This window comes from Jatropha curcas, chromosome 3, assembly GCF_041381405.1.
Source record: "Jatropha curcas cultivar XTBG-Jc1 chromosome 3, XTBG_Jcur_1.0, whole genome shotgun sequence".
Lineage (NCBI taxonomy): Eukaryota > Viridiplantae > Streptophyta > Magnoliopsida > Malpighiales > Euphorbiaceae > Jatropha > Jatropha curcas.
This window is the reverse complement of record NC_143153.1, coordinates 8,371,013-8,391,274: the sequence shown is the minus strand read 5'-3', so window position 1 is coordinate 8,391,274 and position 20,262 is coordinate 8,371,013. Positions and strand designations below refer to the sequence as shown.

The window sequence follows — 20,262 nt, the reverse complement described above, 5'->3', positions numbered from 1 at the left end:
AAAAGGATAAAAAAATAGACAAAAAGCATAGAGAATGCATAATATCAAGATTTTCATTTATATCAAAAATTTTTTTTATTTGTAAAGGGAGATTAATCTTGAAGTTTCTTCACTAGCTCAAAATTTAGAGATACTTTGGCAAGGCTTTTTCATAGTACTTTTAGAATTTTTTCCTTGATTTAATTCCCCAAACTTGAATTCTTGATTGATTGCTTCTTTTAGGGGGTGTTTCTCTTTGAGTTTTTCTACTTGCTTCATTTGCTAGTATTAGAATTAATTAAATAATTGCATGATCAATTAGAAGTAATTAGTCATTGGCCTAGAATTATTTAGTTGAATGCATGATCATTTAGGTTCAACTAATTACATACGATTAATTAGATGCATGATTAGGAATAAATTAAAGCACAATTAATTTAAGATTTAATCAATTGCAAAATTAACTTAAATTTAATTAAGTTGCATATTCAATCAGATTAGGATTAGTTAAATACTTATTTAACTTAGAAATAAATAATAACATGACTAATTAGACTTCTTAGAATTAAATGAAACTAGATTGTATGCATATCTTAGTTCTAAGTAAATGCTTAAATACTTAGAATGAATACTTAGTCTTTGAATCACTTACCTTAGGTTAGAGACTTTGAATCATATTCTTAGATCCTATATGTCTCTTTTCTACACTTAGAAAATGCCTTAGGTACAACTCTTGTGCCTTATTATTTAGAGCATGATCCTACAAGTTCATAATTTTGCATTTCTTCATCTTTACTACAATTGGCTTCAGTATGAGACTCTGAACTTTTTAATGACATAAACATAACTTCTATGCTTGAAATAATTGAATGTTGAGGATTGCTTGTTGGCCTTGTGTGTTGTGGAGAATTGCATGTTGCTTTGCCTTATTTACACATTACTTCGTCTCTCTTCTTCTTTTTTTTCTTTTCAAACCTTTAGCGACTAAAGTTAAATGACCTACTTTCAATCAATGACAACTGAAGCCTATTTTTTAAACTTTTACCAAGTAAAACCAAATGCTTTTTAAAACATGGCGATTAAAGTCAAAAACACTTTTCGTCTCATTTTGATGACTAAAACCAAATGATTTTCCATTTAAACTTGGCAATTAAAGCCACATTTTCCACAAACATGACAACCAAAGCTGCTTTTCTAAAAACATGGTGACTAAAGCCAATTGTTCAATCAAATTGCTGACTAAAGCCACTTTTTCAATCAAATTGGGGATTAAATCAACTTTTCAATCAAATTGGTGATCAAAGCTACTTTTTCAATCAAAATGATATTGTTTCTGGCAAAATAGTGACTAAAGCCAACATTTGATAAAAACACATTTTTCACAATTAACCCTAATTTAACAATGGGAAGAACTACTTGATTCTTATTCCTATTTAATGGGATAAGCAGGCATACTTGACTACTTAACTCAAGTTATGAACCAAATCCACAAACCCCTCATTTTCCTCTTTCTCCTTTTCTTCTTAACTTGCTTTTTTGCTTTATGTGCATGGATGGGAGACGTGTGATTGTCTTAGAATCTCATAAGGGACGAGAAATGATACTCCCTTTTTTGAATTCTTTATGGTTTTTTCATGCTTTCCTTATTGCTTTTTGTGAATGTTTTCTTGGCTTTAAATTTGTGAAAACATGTGATCATCCTAGAATCCTTTTAAGGGGCTAGAGATGACATTCATTTCTTTATTGGTTCCATCCATTTAAATGCTTTATTCAATATTTTATTGCTTAACTGGGCGATGTGTGGTCATTCTAGAATCCTCGAAACGAGCCTAAAATGACACTCCCTTTTGTTCTTGAATTGCTTTCTTTATTGTTTTCCTATAATTGCCATGCATTTATTCATTTTAAAATTATTTTTACTCGACAAAGCATAAAACTTTAGGTAATTCCTTGATTCTTTCAAAAACAAAAACTAGTCCCCAAATCCTTTGAAGTCACATTATTTTATATTATTTTTTTAGTTTTTTGGTGGTCCTAGTTATTAGACTAGTTGGTAGCCCACTGGCATAATAAGGGTGTTTACTTTTTAATTAGAAAGGATTGGTATATATTAGTTTAAGGCCAATTCTCATCAGTTAGAAAATAATCTTCTATTTTCTCTCTGTAGTTGAAGAACATTTGAAATAATAATGATATTTTTATTTATTTTGATCCTGATTAACTTTTGATAACTGATAACGTCGGTTCCATCATTATGGTATCAAACCATAATCGATCCTCTCTCTCTCTCTCTTTTCCTTGTTTTCTTCCTTCTGGTATTGGTCCTTCCATAGTTGACGGTGATGATATTATTAATGACACTCCAGTTACTCTAATCGAAAGAATGAATCGTGATCCTCTTACTTTCAGACCATCCTAGTCTCAATCTGGTTAACATGACTCTTATTGGATAGAACTATCACTCTTAGCGTCGATCTGTGACCATTGCTTTGAGAGCAAAAAAAAACTGGATTTCATCAATGACCATTCTGAAAAACTAGATCCAAATTCTCCCAACTATGAATGGTGGAGACAAACAGATAGTATGGTTTTTTCGTGGTTGTTAAACTCAATCTCGAAGGATCTGGTATAGGTTTTTCTCTTTGTCGATACTGCGAAAGATTTATATGATGATTTTCGGCAAAGGTATGGTGACAGTAACAGACCTTTGATTTATCAAATCGCATGAGATATATCTTCTTATTCATAGGGTAATAACCCTATCCCCGTATATTTCACTAAATTGAAGATGAAACGGGATGAAATGGCTACATGCAAAAATTACCTGTGTGTAATTGCAGTGTGACTACGACTTATAACGATCTTGATAATGAAATGAAATTGATTCAGTTCTTAATGGGATTAAATGATGGATATGATAATGTATGAAATCAAATCCTCTTGATGGATCCTTTTCCTTCAGTTAACAAGGCCTATTCTATGGCACTTCATGTTGAGAAACTGAGAGAAGTGAATCATGTATCTTTTGAATCTACTGAATCTACTGTTGTAATGCTTGCACAAGGAGGTTTTAAGTTTTGGAAGCCAAACCTTCGGATTCTAACAGTACTTATAGAAGAAGAGATTCTACAGATAAGGAGAATCAATATTGTAATCACTGCAAATCTAAAGGCCACACTCGAAATTCTTGTTTCAAGTTAAATGGCTATCTAGAGTGGTGGTATGATATGAAGCAAAGACGACCTCTAGGGCAAGCTCAATATAGTCAACGAGGTGGCAAATGCACCTTTTAATTCTACTTCTGATTCTATTAAGTGTCATTTGCTGATTTGAATAGCAACATCATTCGAATTGTTCAGATGGAATAGATGAAAGCTATAAAAGGCAAGAATTTAGAAAGCTCAGTGGATGACACTGCTCTTGCAAATAATTGCTTCTTCTCAGGTATTTTACTTTCTGCAAATATGATTACTGATGATGTTAAGAATATTGGTGATTGGATTATAGATTCTAGATGTACTGATCATATGACTTACCAACTCCCTTTCTTTGAATCTTTACTTAGATTACCTAAACATAAACTTGTTAAATTACTAAATGGATCTACCAAGCTTGTACATTACACAGGAATAGTAAAACTTACCAATAGAATGAAGCTTTACAATACTTTGTACATACCTTCTTTCAAATGCAACCTCAGATCTGGTACTTCTTTAACCAAGACACGTAACATAGTTGTTGTGTCTTTGCCAAATTGTTCTATTTTACATGATTTGTAAAGGAATCAATAGATAGCCATTGGTCAAGTGCAGAATGGATTGTATGTACTGAATAAACACTCTTTTGATGTCAGTAGTAGTAGTTGCAATGTTTCTAGTACTTGTGTTGATCCTGGTTTGAAATTGTTTAGATTATGGCATTCTTGATTAGGACATGTCTCTAATCAAAGAATGAAGTATTCTAATGTCTTAAATAATGTTGAAATAAAAGCAGATTTTGTATGTCATATTTGTCCTCTTTCAAAATAGACCAGGTTATCTTTTCCTCTTTGTACAAGCAAATCTTCTTTTCTTTTTCAGCTTGTGCATATTGATCTTTGGGGACCATATAATGTCAAATCTATTACTGGGGCTCGTTATATGATTACAATTGCAAAGAATAAATCTAGATATACAAGGACTTACATGATAAATAATAAATATCAGGTTTATTCAGTTGCACATAACTTTGTCCAATTAGTCAAAAATGAATATGGAATAATTGTTAAAACCATTCAAACTGACAATAAGATAGAATTTTTAAACTCTCAATGTCTAACCTTATTCCAAAATGAGGGAATTATCCACCAAAAATCATGTACTTATACACCACAATAAAACGGTGTTATACAATAGGAGCATAGAAGTTTACTTCAAATAGCTCGTTCATTCATGTTTCAAGGATATTTTCCCAAATCTTATTAGTTAGAATGTCTTTTAACTGCTACACATGTTGTAAACAGACTTTCTACAGTAGTTTTGGAATGGAAATCACCTTGTGAGTTGTTAACAACCAAGAAACCTGACATATCATATTTTAGAACTATTGGTTATTTGACATACGCCACAAATAATCTTCCACATAAGGAAAAACTTGCTCCTCGAGCATATCCATCTGCTCTCCTTGGTTATGCACTTAACCAAAAGGCTTATAGGTTACTTGACTTACAAACTAAAACTATTTTTCACTCCAGAGATGTGTTGTTTTATGAATATATTTTTCCTTTTCATTATGACATCAGACAATCTGCTAATTTACCTATTTTACCTCAAACTTTTGATTTTAATACAAACATCTCTTCTCCCACTGATTCTTCTCACACATTCCCATCACACATTCCCTCCTCCACCCTACATTCATCTTCTTCTTCTTCTTCTTCTTCTTCTAGAGAGACACTAGGTTTTGTGCCTAATGTACCAAATATATTTATACCCGTACCTCCACATGTTCCTCTCCCTGTTAATCCACCCATTAGCAAAAGCACTAGAGTTAAATAGAAACCTTTGTGGTTTGATGATTTTGTATGTTCGGTACAAACCAATGGTATATCTGAGGATGCTTTACAAATAGAAACAAGTATTTCTCTTTCTTCTCTCACTAACACTACATCTTTAACCTTCCACTCTGCATATGTCAATTTCATTTCCAATGTATCTAAAATTCCTGAACCAATGTCTTATCATCATGCTAAATATGATTTGCATTGGGTAAAAGCAATGGAAAAGGAACTAGAAGCACTTGAACTTAACAAAACTTGGGCCATCACAGATTTGCCTCCTGATAAGAAACCCATTTATTCAAAATGGATTTATAGAGTGAAAGACAACAAAGACGGTAGTGTTGATAGATATAAAGCTAGGTTGGTTGTAAAAGGCTATACATAGTTATGGGGCTTAGACTATACTTAAATAATTTCTCCTATTGCCAAACTTGTTACTGTTAGACTTTTATTAGCAACAACAGTAACCAAACAATGGCTTTGCATCAGCTTGATATCAACAATGCCTACTTGCATGGAAATCTTGATGAGGACATTAACATGTTACCTCCACAAGGGTATTAAAAAAGTTAACCTGGACAAGTTTGTAATTTGATCAAATCCCCCTATGCTTTAAAACAGGTTGGTAGACAGTGGAATAGGAAATTCACAAAATATTTGGAGGCTTATGATTTTCTTCAATCATCTCATGATCATTGCATGTTCACAAAAGGTTCAGGTTCTCAGTTTCTAGCCTTATTAGTTTATGTGGATGACATTTTACTTACTGGTTCTGATGAGCAATTGATACTTGATGTCAAATCTTACCTTGATTTTGCTTTCACCATTAAAGATCTAGGATATACTAAATATTTCCTAGGCTGAAAAAATGCGAGGTCAGATTTTGGTATGTGTCTTACACAGAAGAAATATATTCTTAATTTAGTACAAGAAGTTGACATTTCAAATGCTAAATCTGCTCATACTCCTATGATTCAAGGTCTCAAGCTCACATCTGAAACAGGTTCTCTTCTTTCAGAACTAGAATAGTACATAAGTTTGGTACGCAGATTGTTGTATCTTAGTCTTACTAGACCGGATGTAACATCTTCTGTCAATAATTACGTCAATTTATACAGTCTCCAACTACTTTGCATCTTAAGGCTGCCATACATGTTCTCACCCATCTCAAGACTTATCCTTCAACTAGTCTTTTCTTTCTTGCTACCAACACCTTTCAATTAAAGGCTTTTTGTGATGCTGATTGGGCTTCTTGTTCTACCACAAGAAAATCTCTCACAGTTTATTGCATTTTTCTTGGGCAGTCCCTTATATCATAGAAATCTAAAAAGCAGAATATTGTGAGCAGAAGCACTACTGAAGCTGAATATAGGGCCATGGCAGTCACTATTTGTGAATTAAAATGGCTTTCTTACATTTTAAGAGATTTACAATTGCCTTTACTGCTACTTATTCATTTGTTTTGTGATAATCAGGCAGCTTTACACATTGCTGCTAATCCGATCTTTCATGAACGTACTAAACACATAGATATTGATTGTCATGTTGTCTGAAATCTCCTCCAATAAGATTTTCTCTCTATTAATCATCTATAATCAAAACAGCAGCTTGCAGATATTTTCACCAAGAATTTAAGTATCCTCAATTTCAACACTTACTATCCAAGTTGGGTTTGGTTGATTTCTCACCAACTCCATCTTAGGGGGTGTGAAGTCACATTATTTTATATTATTGTTTTAGTTTTTTGGTGGTCCTAGTTATTAGCCCAGTTGGCAGCCCATTGGCATAATAAGGGCGATTACTTTGTAATTAGTTTAAGGCCAATTTTTATCAGTTAGAAAATAATCTTCTATTTTCTCTTTGTAGTTGAAGAACAACTGAAATAATAATGATATTTTTATTCATTTTAATCTTGATTAACTTTTGATAAGTGATAACTTCGGTTCTATCATTAACCTTCTCGGTTTTGATGATTAGTGCATGTTAATGAATTTGGAGTAATGTTCGAAGTCAAATTAGGATTTTTCTTAGATTTTTCTCTCAAAATAGAAAATATAACTTGCAAGTCCTGGGCTAAATTCCTTTTTATCTACCATCCCGTACTCTTATTCCAACTTCTTTTAGTCAGCCTTTCTTTTGATTCTGTCCTAACTTTCATAGATTAACTTTCTTTTTCTTTATCATCAAACTCCTTTTCAAAGAAAGAAATTAGATTAAATAGGCTTTCACATCATGAACCCAACTCAAAATGAGTGTTTCGATTCTATTTTTAGTGGATTGGATAAGGCGCTCGAGTCGGGACCTCACACACTTTAACATGTATAATCTCAATCAATTATAAGTTTTTACTTCTAATAACATTAATTATAAATGTGGATTATGCAAAGACAAAATAATTCTTGACTTAAAATTTAACTCTTCTCTCTCCTTTACTTAATTAAAACTGATAGCCCTTACCATTTTTAATCTCTTGATTAATCCATATAATACATCTTTCTCATAATTTACCATAACAAACTAGATTTCTCCACGATTTTAACATATCATGGATCACTAAATTTCATTACCTTTTGTCTATCCAAAATATAATTCACAACAGAGTTGTCCTAACAGTGCTCGAACATTAACAACCTAGGAAAAACTCCTATTAACGAAAATTCTCCATAATGTAGAATAAATTAATTACTAAAATTCTATATGATATATAACATATATCATTAAATGTTAATTAAAGGTAAAGTCCAAGTAAATTCATTTGGTCCCCAAAATCGCTTACACAATGTTGTTATGCCTGCATAGGTCCTATAGCAGGATATTTTGCAAAACCACCATATGTGTCCAATAATTCATGTACGTTAAGGCCTTCGATAATTTTTATTATAAACTAGACATTCTAGAGTGTATCATATTCAAAAATCAGCCATAAGTACCTTCATATATTTAGATATGAAATTTATAACCTCGCGTATCCTTAATCGATTATTATAATTTCGTTTATCGATCAACTTAATCATATAAGGTAGAGCCTTTCAACTATTTATCATTAATGTAACAACATGATCAAATACTTAAAGCATAAATTAGTTGTTCTCACTTTAATATACAAACCCCCAATTACATTGCACCAAAAACCTTTATTTAGCTTCAATTTCACATTCGTTGCTTAAATCATTATTACTTAATGTTTCTCTAACTTTAGTAATAATTAAGCTTTTACATCATTTAGCCAAAAATCTTCCATTAACTCGCTCCATTGACGTCGCTCAATATTAATTTAATTTTGCACATGCACATACTAGCCCCTAAACAATATATTTTCCATTATTTACAATGAATCCACACACAGATATATAATTAAACTCTATTTTTCATAGTTCTAAAATTTTCTTAGGATTTTTTAGTGCTCATGTAAACTAATCACACTGTTACTTAATGTTTCTCTAACTCTAGCAATAATTAGGCCTTTACATCATCTTAGCCAAAAATCTTACGTCATTAGCTCTATCAAAGTCGCCCAATATCAATTTAATTCTGCATGCACATAATATACTATGCCTGCGAAGATTTTGGTGGACAAGGACATGAGATTATTGATTATGTTAATAAGTATGTAGTCCACTTAATTATGATAAGTAGCAGATCTAAGGCTGTGTAGTTCATTATTAATTTGTGTTGGAGAGAAACGTAGAAAGGGACAAAAAAAGTTAAATCGAGAGAGAAGATTTAGAGTCCAAAGAAGGAAAGGTGAAGAGAGAAATTTTTAATGTATTAAATAAGTGTTAGAAGGAAAAACTCACGTGAGAGTACACAGGAATCCATGTGTATTGATAATGTGAAAAAAATAGACCATGTCAGTGCCAACTCATTAAAAATGGGACTCACAAATGCTTAGTTGTGATTTTGGCAATTTAGGTTAGATAAAGACACTTGATTACAAACTTTAAAACTTTAAAACACCTGATTGATAGTATTTTTCATTTATATACCAAAATAGAAAAATCAATAATTAAAACACTAAATATAATATTATCCCAAATTATATCCTAATTAGTACACGAGAATCTCTATTTCCAAAACCTATTAATAAGATCTAAATTTTTTGAGTTTGTCAATAGTACGATGTTTTGTCGGACGGAAGAAAGAAACTATTGATGGAATCAAAAGTTGGGACTAAGTTTATAAAATAAAAAAGAATTACTAAGTTTATGAAAGTAAAAAAGAATGCTCATATGTTAATTAGAGACCAAATACACAATTTACTCCTCAACTTTATAATTTTAACATCGTAACATCCTGAACTTTGTGAATGATTTATCATATACTTGAATTTACAAATTTTAATAATGTTGCACAGATTCCTATACCATTAACAATAATTTTTAAAATTTTTAGCTTTTAAATGTAAAATATTAATTTGATGTGTAGTTAGTGGCATAATTTTTTGAATAATAATTTTTATATTTTTCAATTATGTCATAAGTGTTTAATTAATCAAATTTTACAAATTAAAGTATTTAATAAAATAATTTTAAAAATTAAAATATTTAAAAAATATAATTTTATAAATTAAAGTGTTTAATAGATAAAAATAAAAATTAAAGGCGCGACAAACTCAAAGTAATAATCTTGCGGAGTGAATTGATATATCCAATGGTTAATTAGAGTATAACATAACTTAGGGATGAATTCATTCTTTTTCCCACGTACACATGCTTGCTTTCGCTGTAATCTGCATCCGAGCACTGCACGCCACGTGGCAACAGGGCCCGCTGGAACCACGCAATGGGTATTTAATACATAATACCACGTCATTTCACAATAAACAGACAGGGGTTTCTCAATCTCAGCTCCCTCTTATTCAGTTTGCATGTACAAGCCTGAAGTGATGCCCGATTTATGAATCGCTCGACTCGCCTTATCACTCGACTGAACTCGCCCGAGTTACAGCGCTTCTTCACCGGCACCTACAGATTTCGTCCCCTAAATCTTCAAAACAACGTAAAATTTACTCCTCGCATTTTCCTCTCACCCCAAAAATTTCCAAAAATTACTTCATTTGCAACCAAAACAGGTAATCCGCTTATACCCGAGCCCAAAACTCCCGTAATGGACCCCTACTCGCCGGAATCATTGGACCCACCTACTGCAGCCGAGGACTTTGTTCACATTGAAAACCCTAATCCGAATATCGAGGCGTTGAGCGAGAGCATTGTTGATGTTGCTGATGAGTTGAGAGAAGAAACTGGCGCCGATTCAGGGTTTGGTTGTGATGAGCCGGAAAGGAGAGAGGTTCCGGAGGAGCTTTCCAGAAACGTGGTGGTTCTTACCTGTGAGTCGACGGCTGAGGGTGGGTCGTGCCATGTATACTTGGTTGGTACGGCTCATGTTTCGCAGGTGAATTTATTTATTTTTATCAAATATTAGTTTAATTTTCTGTTTGGTTGTTGAGAATATCTGAGGGATGATGATATATATTAGATTTGACGCTTCATACGTTTATCGACAGTGGAGGAAATGAAAATTCTTTGCTTCAATTAAAGTAATATCTTTAATTATCTTGTGTTTTGTTTTCATATTTGCAAAATCAAATCATTCAATCAAAGGATTCAGAAAATGAATGGACCATTTGAAGTTGAATTCTAGTCCTTTTCTGTTGGAGATTTCAATTGTTCCGTCGTGAAAAGGAATTACCTAGAGTTGAGCTTCAAACTCATTAGGCTAGCCGAGAAGGGCTGTGCAAGGGTGATTTCAAAATGTAACATTACCTTAATGTGGGGACAACTATTATGTAAAATAATTGATTGCTGCAACTTGTTGTTTTTCTACATCAATTTATTAGTGAGAATAGAATTTGGATATCAATTGAAGAATGTAAATTATGAATCTTACGGAATTTTGATTTGAATGCTTTTCATAATATTCAATTGCTATGCTAAACTTGCTTTTATTTTTGTTGTGTATTTCAGGAATCATGCAAAGAAGTTCAAGCTGTAATAAGTTGCTTGAAACCGCAGGTTCTTTCCCTTTTGAAAATCACTAATTTTGATTACTGGATGGATCATTTAGCAGCAGGTTAGCTGCCTGCTTCTTAGTTGTTTTGCTTCTTTTCTTATCTCATGGATTTCAATAAAGCTACTGTTTTTTGACTGCAGGTTGTCTTTTTGGAGTTGTGTGCTAGTCGAGTGGCCGTGCTAACCCCTCAGAATTTAAAGGTTTGTCCCAAATGTTTCTTGCTTTTTTCTCCCCCTGCTTTTGTATATGCATAGATTTCGAAGAACCTTTGCCCTTCCCTCTCTCTATCTCTTTCTGAAACTAGGGCCCTCACTCCACTCTGCAATTAGTTGACTTCAAAGCTGTTAATTTAGGTACTGCTATGTCATACTTAGAAGGTGATGCTGGCTTCATGTTTGATTATCTTGCCTTGATGGCATAATAGTTTGGATGGATTAAATCATTAGGCGGTGCCAGTGACTTGTGACGCGGAACCCTATGGAAATTTATTCCATGAACTCTATGACAAGTTTTGGAAGAGATAAAAGATCTAAATAAACTTCCCTCTATGGCACCCAAAGCTTAAAGAAGCAAGAACACCAATAATACATTTTACTGATTTTATTTCATGTTGTTCTCCTTGTTCCCTTGAGCTCCATAGGTGGTTGGTGATAGTGGATCTGCATCAACTTGCCTGTTAGGTCTGCTTGAATAATAAAAAATAACCCCTTTTTTTAAACATTTTACGCTTTCAGTTTTCCATTTTCTAATTATTCAATTTTCTTTGACCAGATACCAACCATGAGAGAAATGATAGAGATGTGGAAGAAAAACAATAATCTGTTTGGGATACTTTATAGCTGGTTTCTTGCCAAGGCATGTATGACAATCGTTGTTTCTGTTCTTTTTTTTTTTTTTTCTCTCTTTCTATCTTCAGTGCTTATACTTCTGACCAAAATCAGAATATAATACATTTGGTATAATTTTAAAGTTTGATGCATCAGACCAATTAATTGATTTTTGTAGGTTGCCAATAAGCTAGAGGTTTTTCCTGGTTCTGAATTTCGTGTGGCTTTTGAAGAAGCCAGAAAATATGGTGGCAAGGTGATACTTGGTGATCGGCCTGTACAAGTAAGAGCCTTTGCTGATTTTTTGCCAGAACTGCTTTGCTTCTTTTTAGATCAATGCATCAGATAGACTAGCAATCCCATGGATCAATGCATTAAATTTGTTTAGGTTGAGGCTCAACTTGAGTATCAAGCTTGGCTCCTAGCTGAGTAACTTTTGCCCACATAACTCTAAGCTCCTTGAGATGTGTTTAAGCTTGAATATGCTTAAAACTAAGGAAACCAAGTCTAAACATCTTAATATCTGACTTGGACTAGGTTTGCTACACTCCTAAGCAAAATGTCCATTAGATTGCCACCCATGTCTCATTTACACAGTAAGAGAGTAATTGAGTGTGGCAATCCTCTTGAATGGTGATAATGAGATGGCATTAGGAAATGGGGTTATGTATATGATGTTGTCTTTGAATGTTGATCATGAGATTTAATTCCGTGGAACACATGGTGGATGGATGGTTGCTTTTACTGGTTGCTATTCATGTTTGGTTAGGATTTCCTAGTCCCATATGGATTCAAAAGCATTTTGAGGTTTATTGAAATCATTTTCAATTCCCTTGTATGCAAGAAATTGAGTGGTAAACTACCATGATAGCTGATTGTGAGATTTAATTCCATAGGAAGCATCATTGCATACCATTCTGTACCTTTGCTTAGCACTGGCTGCCTATTGAATTTGCTTAGCATTTCCCAGTCACAATCTAGGGCCCTCAATCCTGTATCAAAGCATGTACTCTTCTCATCCATCCATTGTTACACCAGCTTTTTGGATCACAAAAACTCTAGTGGGTTGAATGTGTTTTGCATATTTAAGTCTTATTGTCACAGTTATGAAGTTAATTACAGATTTGATGGTACTATATGAAACAGATTACATTAAGAAGGACATGGGGAAAAATGCCTCTTTGGCATAAGACAAAGCTACTATATTCCCTACTGTTTCAAGCATTCTTTTTACCAAGCCCAGACGACCTTAACAAAATGGTAAGGCTCTCTCTTATTAATGCTAAGAATTCCATTTATGTTTGCTTGCAGTGAGTGGACATGAAATTCATGGTAAGGTAGAAATTCTGTGTTGCTAAGTTTTAGTTGATAGTAATTTCATTTTGCTAATTTTCAGCTGAAGGAAATGGATGATGTGGACATGCTGACTCTTGTGATCCAAGAGATGAGTAAGGAGTTCCCAACTCTAATGGAAACCCTTGTGCATGAGAGAGACCAGTGAGTATTCCTTTGCCAACACTCTCCTTTGCAATTTCTGTTTAGTGTTTCAAATATATTCCTTACTATATTTTTTGCAAACTTACTTTCGTACTGGGCTTGCTTTTTCTGTTTCATTCTATTCTAACTGCATTGCTTGTATAGAAGCCTGATCAACTACAGTCGCTAGAAATATCAAACCTTTTTTTTTTGTGCACAGAATTTTTATTTGCAAACCTCTGATGACTTGCATGATCAGTACTTTATGTTTGGTATTTTATTTGTTATGCTTACATGTTCTACAGGATGCTTATGAAGTACTTTTAAGTTTTGATTGTCGTTTATTGGTTTTTTAATTTTGAATGTACATGCAGTGTGAATTAAATATAAAAGAGATTAGATGCTTCTTTATACATGGCACTCGTTGATGGAAGAGGAAACTTGGGGATTTATCTCATGATTAGTCTGAAGGGCTATCCAGGCTCTAATTTAAGAGCTAGATTTTTGCTGTCTGTAGCTTTTTGAGCAATATTTTAGATAGCCCAATTACTAATTATTAATCATTGTCAGTGTTGTCAAAAGCGCTGGGTGGCCTTGAGGCAACAAGGCCCTCGCTCGCCCGAGTGAAGTGAGGATTGAGGAACTCTAGATACCTCAAATTTAGAATTCTATATTGGTTTCAAAAAGCATTAGATAATTTAGAAATCTAGATATAATCAAAACTATGTCATCCATTTATAATTATGCATCCAAAGGTTAGCTCCAAAAAGCATATTAGATAATTTAGAATTCTAGATGAACTAATCAAACTGTCATGTAAACTTAAAAATCTTGATTCTAAGGTTTTTCATCTCCAGTTGTTGTCTTCTTCCACATCTATTAAATCATTATCATCATCATCATCGCTTCTTTCTCTTCATCAGATTTATTATAGTACTCAATCTCTTCATTTTTCTTTGAATCGGTCTCTTCAATATTTTTTAATAGTCTTGACCTTAATGCTTTTGTATTTGCGCTTGATATTGCTTGTTGTTACCTGCTGTGCCTTTTCACATACGTACTGCTTTTTAATTATTATATTTAATTTACCCTACCCTAATTCTTTTCTTCCCACATTTGTTGTCCTTGTTTGGGATAATGATAAATTTAGTGCTTGGACTTTTCAAAAATTTCTATTTTGGTGCCTAAATAGAAAATCTTATCAATTGAGTGTCTAAACTAAAAAAAAAAAAAATCAAATAAGTGGTCGATGCTGATATATCTCACCAGAATAATGATTGAGCATATGTGAGGCCCGTTTATGCTGATGTGGCAGTCGACTTGGATTAAAACAGCTCCACATCAGCTAGCCACGTGGACCCCTTATGGACTTGTAGCTGAAATCCCAACCAATGCTTTTCTCTACTCTAGTTTAGATGTTTCCTCCACTTTTGAAACTGTTTCTTTCATGGTCAGCTAGCTCTGGCATGGTTCTGGTATGCCTTTACCTGGTTCTAGCTTGATTTAGTGTGGGTTTTTATCAGGTCCTATCCAGTGTAGATTTCTTTCGGGACCCATAGGTTGTGCTTTTGTTTTGGCACCAATCAAGCACGAGTTATATTCCAGTTTAGTGGAGAAATAGAAAGAGAAGGAAAGTATTAAGTTGCAGAGAAGTTTCTCTCATAAAGGCTTTGGGATTGAAAAAGTTAAAGAAGGTAAAGTCAAGAAACTAAGTTTAGTTAAGAATTTAATGGGAGTAATATCTAAAACTATCTTTTGGGGGAAAAACGATAATGATACCAATTAAAAGTGTTAAATAATTGATTTCAGTTATAAATGGTGAGGTTGTGAGTGGCAGCAGTGCTAATTTACGTAATCGAGTACAAGCAATGATGTCGTTGAAGATAGTTTATTTTCTTTGGAAAGTCAAAATTGGAGGAAAATGGATGGGTATTTGTTGGAATTGATAATGCTCCTGATTAGAGAAAGGATGTGAATGAAGAGGAAAATGGAAAGCTGATGCTCCTGATTATTTGCTTTCTAATCTTTACAATAATGTTAATGAAGAGCTTAAAGGACTTATATGGAATGACAAATCTGAATCCAATTCAAAAATAGAGGAAACAGAAGAAATAGAGGAGAATTCTTCAAGTTCAAATTCATTTGATTGCAATTCAAATTCTGATTTGAAAAGAAAACAAGGAACAAATTCTTTAAGGTATAGAAGATGGAGATGGTAATGGGATAGAGAAAGAATGGAACTTGATAGGAAATTGAAAGAGTGTCTCTAATTCTAATGCGGTTAATCAGTTTGATGTATTAAAGCACTTTTACAAACATTGAGAAAAACAGAGGAGACTTTTTTCAAATTACTGATAGGCTCTAATGGGTTTTGGTGTTGTAGTTATGTTGATGAAAGGGGAAGATGTTTATTTAATGAATGTTGATAATGAGTTGTTTTGGCTAGAAAGGTGAAACTGATCTTGGCATGGGAAAAGAAGATCAAGATTTGGAGATAATCAGTGAAGAAAGTATGCGTAGCCATGTGGATTCCAAGATGGGATGTCAGCTACATCCACATGTGGCTAGCTGATCTGGAGCTATTTTAATCCATGGACTACTACATCAGCGTAAACTAGTCCCATATATGTAATAATTATAATTCCAAAGAGACACATTGGCGTTAGACACTTAATTGATTTTTTTAAAAAGTTTAGAAACTCAATTGATAAGGTTTTCCATTTAGATACTAAAATAGAAAATTTTAAAAAATTCAGACACTGAATTTATTATTATCCCTACTTGTTTTTAATGGTAAGATTAGGTTTTGATCTAAGTATATAATGGCTGTCAAAGTTTCCAATTTCCAGCCACTTTTTTTCCATATTTATTTGTTAAATTATGACCTAATTATTAAATAGCTATCAAACTTTCTGTTTTCCAGCTGCTTTCTTTTCTTTTTTCCCATATATGTATACTTCTTTTAATTGTTAACTTAATATCTAGAAATCTGTATAGGGAAATAGCAAAAAGATTTTGAGGCGCTTGCCCAACCTTGTCTTGCCTTGCTACGCCTTGGGTGCCTAGGAGTTGAAGGCGCCTACCCCTCTAAATATGTTTGAAAATTTTCTTTCTAACTATCCCCTTCCTCTTTTGCAATTCTATGCTTCTTCTAGAACTTTTCCTTTTCCTGGTGTTTCTATTCTTTTTACCCCTTTGGAAACAACATTTGGATCACTGAGTGCAAAAATATGTTAAATGCTTCAGTTTGATGCTTAATGGTTCCTTCATGTCCAAAATAATGCTGAATGGTTAACTAATCCATTATTTTCATTTGTATGATTGTTTTGAATTCATATTCAGTAATGTTATGATCTGCCTGGATAAAATTATTTTCAGTGACAGTATGCTCATAATTTGCCTGTCCTGTATTTGTTGTCTTTGCCACATTTTTTGACACACTTTCATATGATTTTTTTGCTGACCACCCTTTCTTTCTTTTTTGCATTTTATTTCATTTATTTATTCTTTTTAATATTAACTATTCCTTTGGCAAAGATGTTGAAGTATTTTTTTTCCCTCTGTTTCAATGTTTTGTGAACTTGGTAGAAGTTTGCATCATCCTAGATGTACTGCCTAGCACTATGCATGCCTATTTGGATAGGAGAAAATCTTTATCTTGTTTTGTTTGGAAATTAAAATAAAATGAGAAGAGAAGGGACGCTTTTTTGTTTGGATAGGAAGGGAGTGGAATTTTAATTGTAAAGAGAACAGATACATTCTTATTCTTTAACTTAGTTTTAGATTGTCTAGTAAAAATAAAGGTAATAAAAGCAAAACAAAACAAAAAGGTTCCGAAAAATGATCCTTTAATTCTCAGTATGGCGGAAATTGTACACCCCAAAATTGAAGCATAGATTTTTAGAATTTCAACTTATAGGAGGGAGATTAACGTTTTTTATACTTCCCAAAAAATGGGAAGCCAAAGTGCCAAACAAGAGAAGAGGGTAGTTCCATTCCATTGTCCCCTATACCCTATTATTAAACTTTTGGCCACCCATAATATAAGATTTGTAGGCTTGAGTTGTAAAAGCCTAATTTATGCAATGATGTTCTATGATGGGACATGTTCAACTCCTCCCTCCCAAACTCTTCTTCAGTAGTAGGATCATAATTTGTACTGGCTCTTTTTGTATTTTTAAAACTTTTGAGATCTTTCTTAGAGATTCATAAATCCAGTACATCTGGATAGCCTCCACATGAGTTTAATATTTGAAATTATACATTTGCTCAAAAGGAAAGTGCTCATCTTATACCCCCCCTACAAGCAAATGTTGATTGATCTTGGTATTTTTCTGTCTAAATTGTAATAGTTTTGGAGTCCAAGGACTCCAAAGAGAACTCTGTTCATATTCTATCTTCATCATACTTGTAGGATGTTGACAATTTGCAGTGTCTTTATTGAACTTGTAGGTACATGTCTTCCAAATTACTGAGAGTCGCTAGTGAACATACTTCAGTAGTTGCAGTTGTTGGAAAGGGACATTTGCAGGGAATTAAGAAGCATTGGAAGCAGCCGGTTCAGGTCGGTGAATAGTTTCTCTTTGTTAAGTAATCGATTTTAAACTTTATATTCCATTGATGAACAATTCAATTCAAGCTGTAACTTTCATTCAAAAGGAAGCCCGGCAAACTCGATTTTTGTTTCACAAGTGCTTTCTTCCTGTACCGCAGATGGAGGAACTTATGGAAATGCCTTCGCAGAAACCAGCGGTTTCTGCTGTCAAGGTTCTTACATCCCTTGGTGTTGCAGTTGCTGGTGTGGCTATTATTTCAGGCCTTTATCTTGCATGGAAAAAATAGTCTACAAGTGTTTCTAGATTTACGATTCACAGTAACATACAGCAGCACCAAAATGGTTGTTTCTCACCTGTTGCGGTTTTGCAACATTTATGACTTTCAAAATTTGGTTGTTAACCATAGAACGAATAAGAAAATTTCCTTATTGGGTCCCTGTATATTTGAAAGTCTTCATTGGAGTAAAAGCCAAAGTTTATATTCATGAGAACCATTATCATTCTTTTTGGCTGTTTTGAAATTGTGGTGCGGTTCTTCTGAATGCCCTTGGGTTCTGTTAGGAAAAATTCAGGTGAGGGTTCAATTTTATTCTGTTCAATTAAAAGAATTGAATTGAATAAATTAATAACGGATTTAATTATTTCTATTTATTTAAAAACAATTGATAAATATTATAATCTTAGGAGATTAGGATATAATTTATAAATTGTCATTTGCATGAGTCTTGACATAATAGCATTTTGTTAAATTTAATTTTGCATAAAATTTTAGCTTTTCGAAGATGAGGTCAAACCAAACACGTTAAACAAATTCTGAATGAAGTAATAAGCTTCGTTATAATAAATTTGTCCTTAGTAATATATAAACAGTACTATATTTGGTGTCTCAACTTTTACAATTTTTTTTTATTTTATTTGTGTTTCGCTGAGAAACATTTGAAATTGGATGTATTTATTTTTGAAAATGTTCAATTAAAAAGTAGAGAAGAAATATAATTCAATTTTTCAATTAAAAAGTAGATTCTCACTTTATTTTAAATTATTTTACAATATTAGTTTAAAATGTCATACGCTTTCAATTGAATTTTTTTTTTTCTTCTATAAAATTTGGAAACTTTTAGAAGGTTGAACTTTATTTATTTATTTTTATATTAGTAGCAAGCATAATGCTTTTAATTGATTACTCTCTCTGTCTCAAAATATAAATCTTTTTTGGGTGATTATTTTGTCTCAAAATATAAATCGTTTTTTGAATATTTTAAAGAATAATAAAGGATATCTTTTCAATATTACCGTTATTTACATTAGATACAATAAAAACTTTCACAAATAACTATTGATTTTGAGATAAAAGATAATTATATTAAAGTACCCTTGATTTTGTTATAATTTAGGAGAGTTATTTGCTTCCTTAATCCTTGTGTAAAAATCTTAAACGACTTATATTACAGAGGGAGTATTTACTATTTTGATCTACATTGGATATGTGTTATTTGTTTGAAGAACCTAATATATATTATGTACATATAAAAGGACCAAGTTTTATATATATATATATATATATATATATTTTAAAAGGACCAAGTTATATATATGTATGTACATTGGATATGTCTATTTAACAAAATAAATAAATAACTTATTTTAAAAATATGCTTCAACTATTAATTGAAGGAACTATAGGGAATTGCTTCCCGATCTAATAAACGGAAGGCAAAATGGAGAGGATTTATCATTTCATTCACATGCCTTGCATATGCTTATGCTAACTTCATTTCACATGGCTTGCCACCTATTAAAAGTGGCCCGGCTATTGCTAAATCATCTTTCCGGTGTTTAAAACTGACCACAACCATTTAATTGAATATTTTCAAAAATAAATACATCCAATTACAAATGTTTTCCACGCAACACTAAAAAAAAAAAAAAAAAAAAACATAAAATTGAGACACCAAAATTATCATTTTTCCTAATATATGTTAAGCCTATATATATTCAGAACCCCTCTCCTCTCTCAAAATGATTCAAAAGTTCAAATGCAAGAATTTCAACTAATAATTATACCCACAGTCATTACTTGCTTTTGATGGATTTTAAATATTTTATGAATTTGTCAAATTTCTTTTATGTGGTTGAAAAAAATAGGTAACAAATCACGTAAGTAATAACTTTTATCATATACTCAATTCCATAATTTTAAAAGAGAAATCTCACATCAAAAGTGAGAATTTCCAATTCTATCATTTTTTATTTATTTAATTTCATTTAAAAAATGTATAGATTTTATTTTCGGAATGTGAGATTTTATGAATTTCACAGTCCATGGATTTTATATTCCATAAACCCAAATGATTATTAGAAATAACTATCACCT

The 20,262-nt window shown here is 32.5% G+C and overlaps 1 protein-coding gene and 2 pseudogenes across 1 annotated transcript; all 3 read left to right on the top strand.

The window, feature by feature from the left end:
• Positions 1–9,840: 9,840 nt before the first annotated feature.
• Positions 9,841–18,382, top strand: LOC105645390 (TraB family protein). The gene is made up of 9 exons (XM_012230987.3): positions 9,841–10,411; positions 10,984–11,031; positions 11,170–11,229; positions 11,801–11,884; positions 12,035–12,139; positions 13,003–13,116; positions 13,253–13,353; positions 17,785–17,896; positions 18,046–18,382. Exons 1-9 carry the CDS (start codon positions 9,914–9,916, stop codon positions 18,172–18,174), a joined length of 1,251 nt encoding a protein of 416 aa, XP_012086377.1. The 5' UTR covers positions 9,841–9,913; the 3' UTR covers positions 18,175–18,382.
• Positions 13,747–15,313, top strand: LOC149497476 (uncharacterized; annotated as a pseudogene).
• Positions 15,312–15,904, top strand: LOC149497475 (putative protein phosphatase 2C 23; annotated as a pseudogene).
• Positions 18,383–20,262: the final 1,880 nt, after the last annotated feature.

Bases quoted from the DNA above. Each gene is read 5' to 3' on its own strand.
- LOC105645390 (XM_012230987.3), top strand. From the start codon at position 9,914: ATGAATCGCTCGACTCGCCTTATCACTCGACTGAACTCGCCCGAGTTA. The intron at 11,230-11,800 runs GTTTGTCCCAAA...TTCTTTGACCAG, and splicing joins TAACCCCTCAGAATTTAAAG to ATACCAACCATGAGAGAAAT. The intron at 13,354-17,784 runs GTGAGTATTCCT...TTGAACTTGTAG, and splicing joins CTTGTGCATGAGAGAGACCA to GTACATGTCTTCCAAATTAC.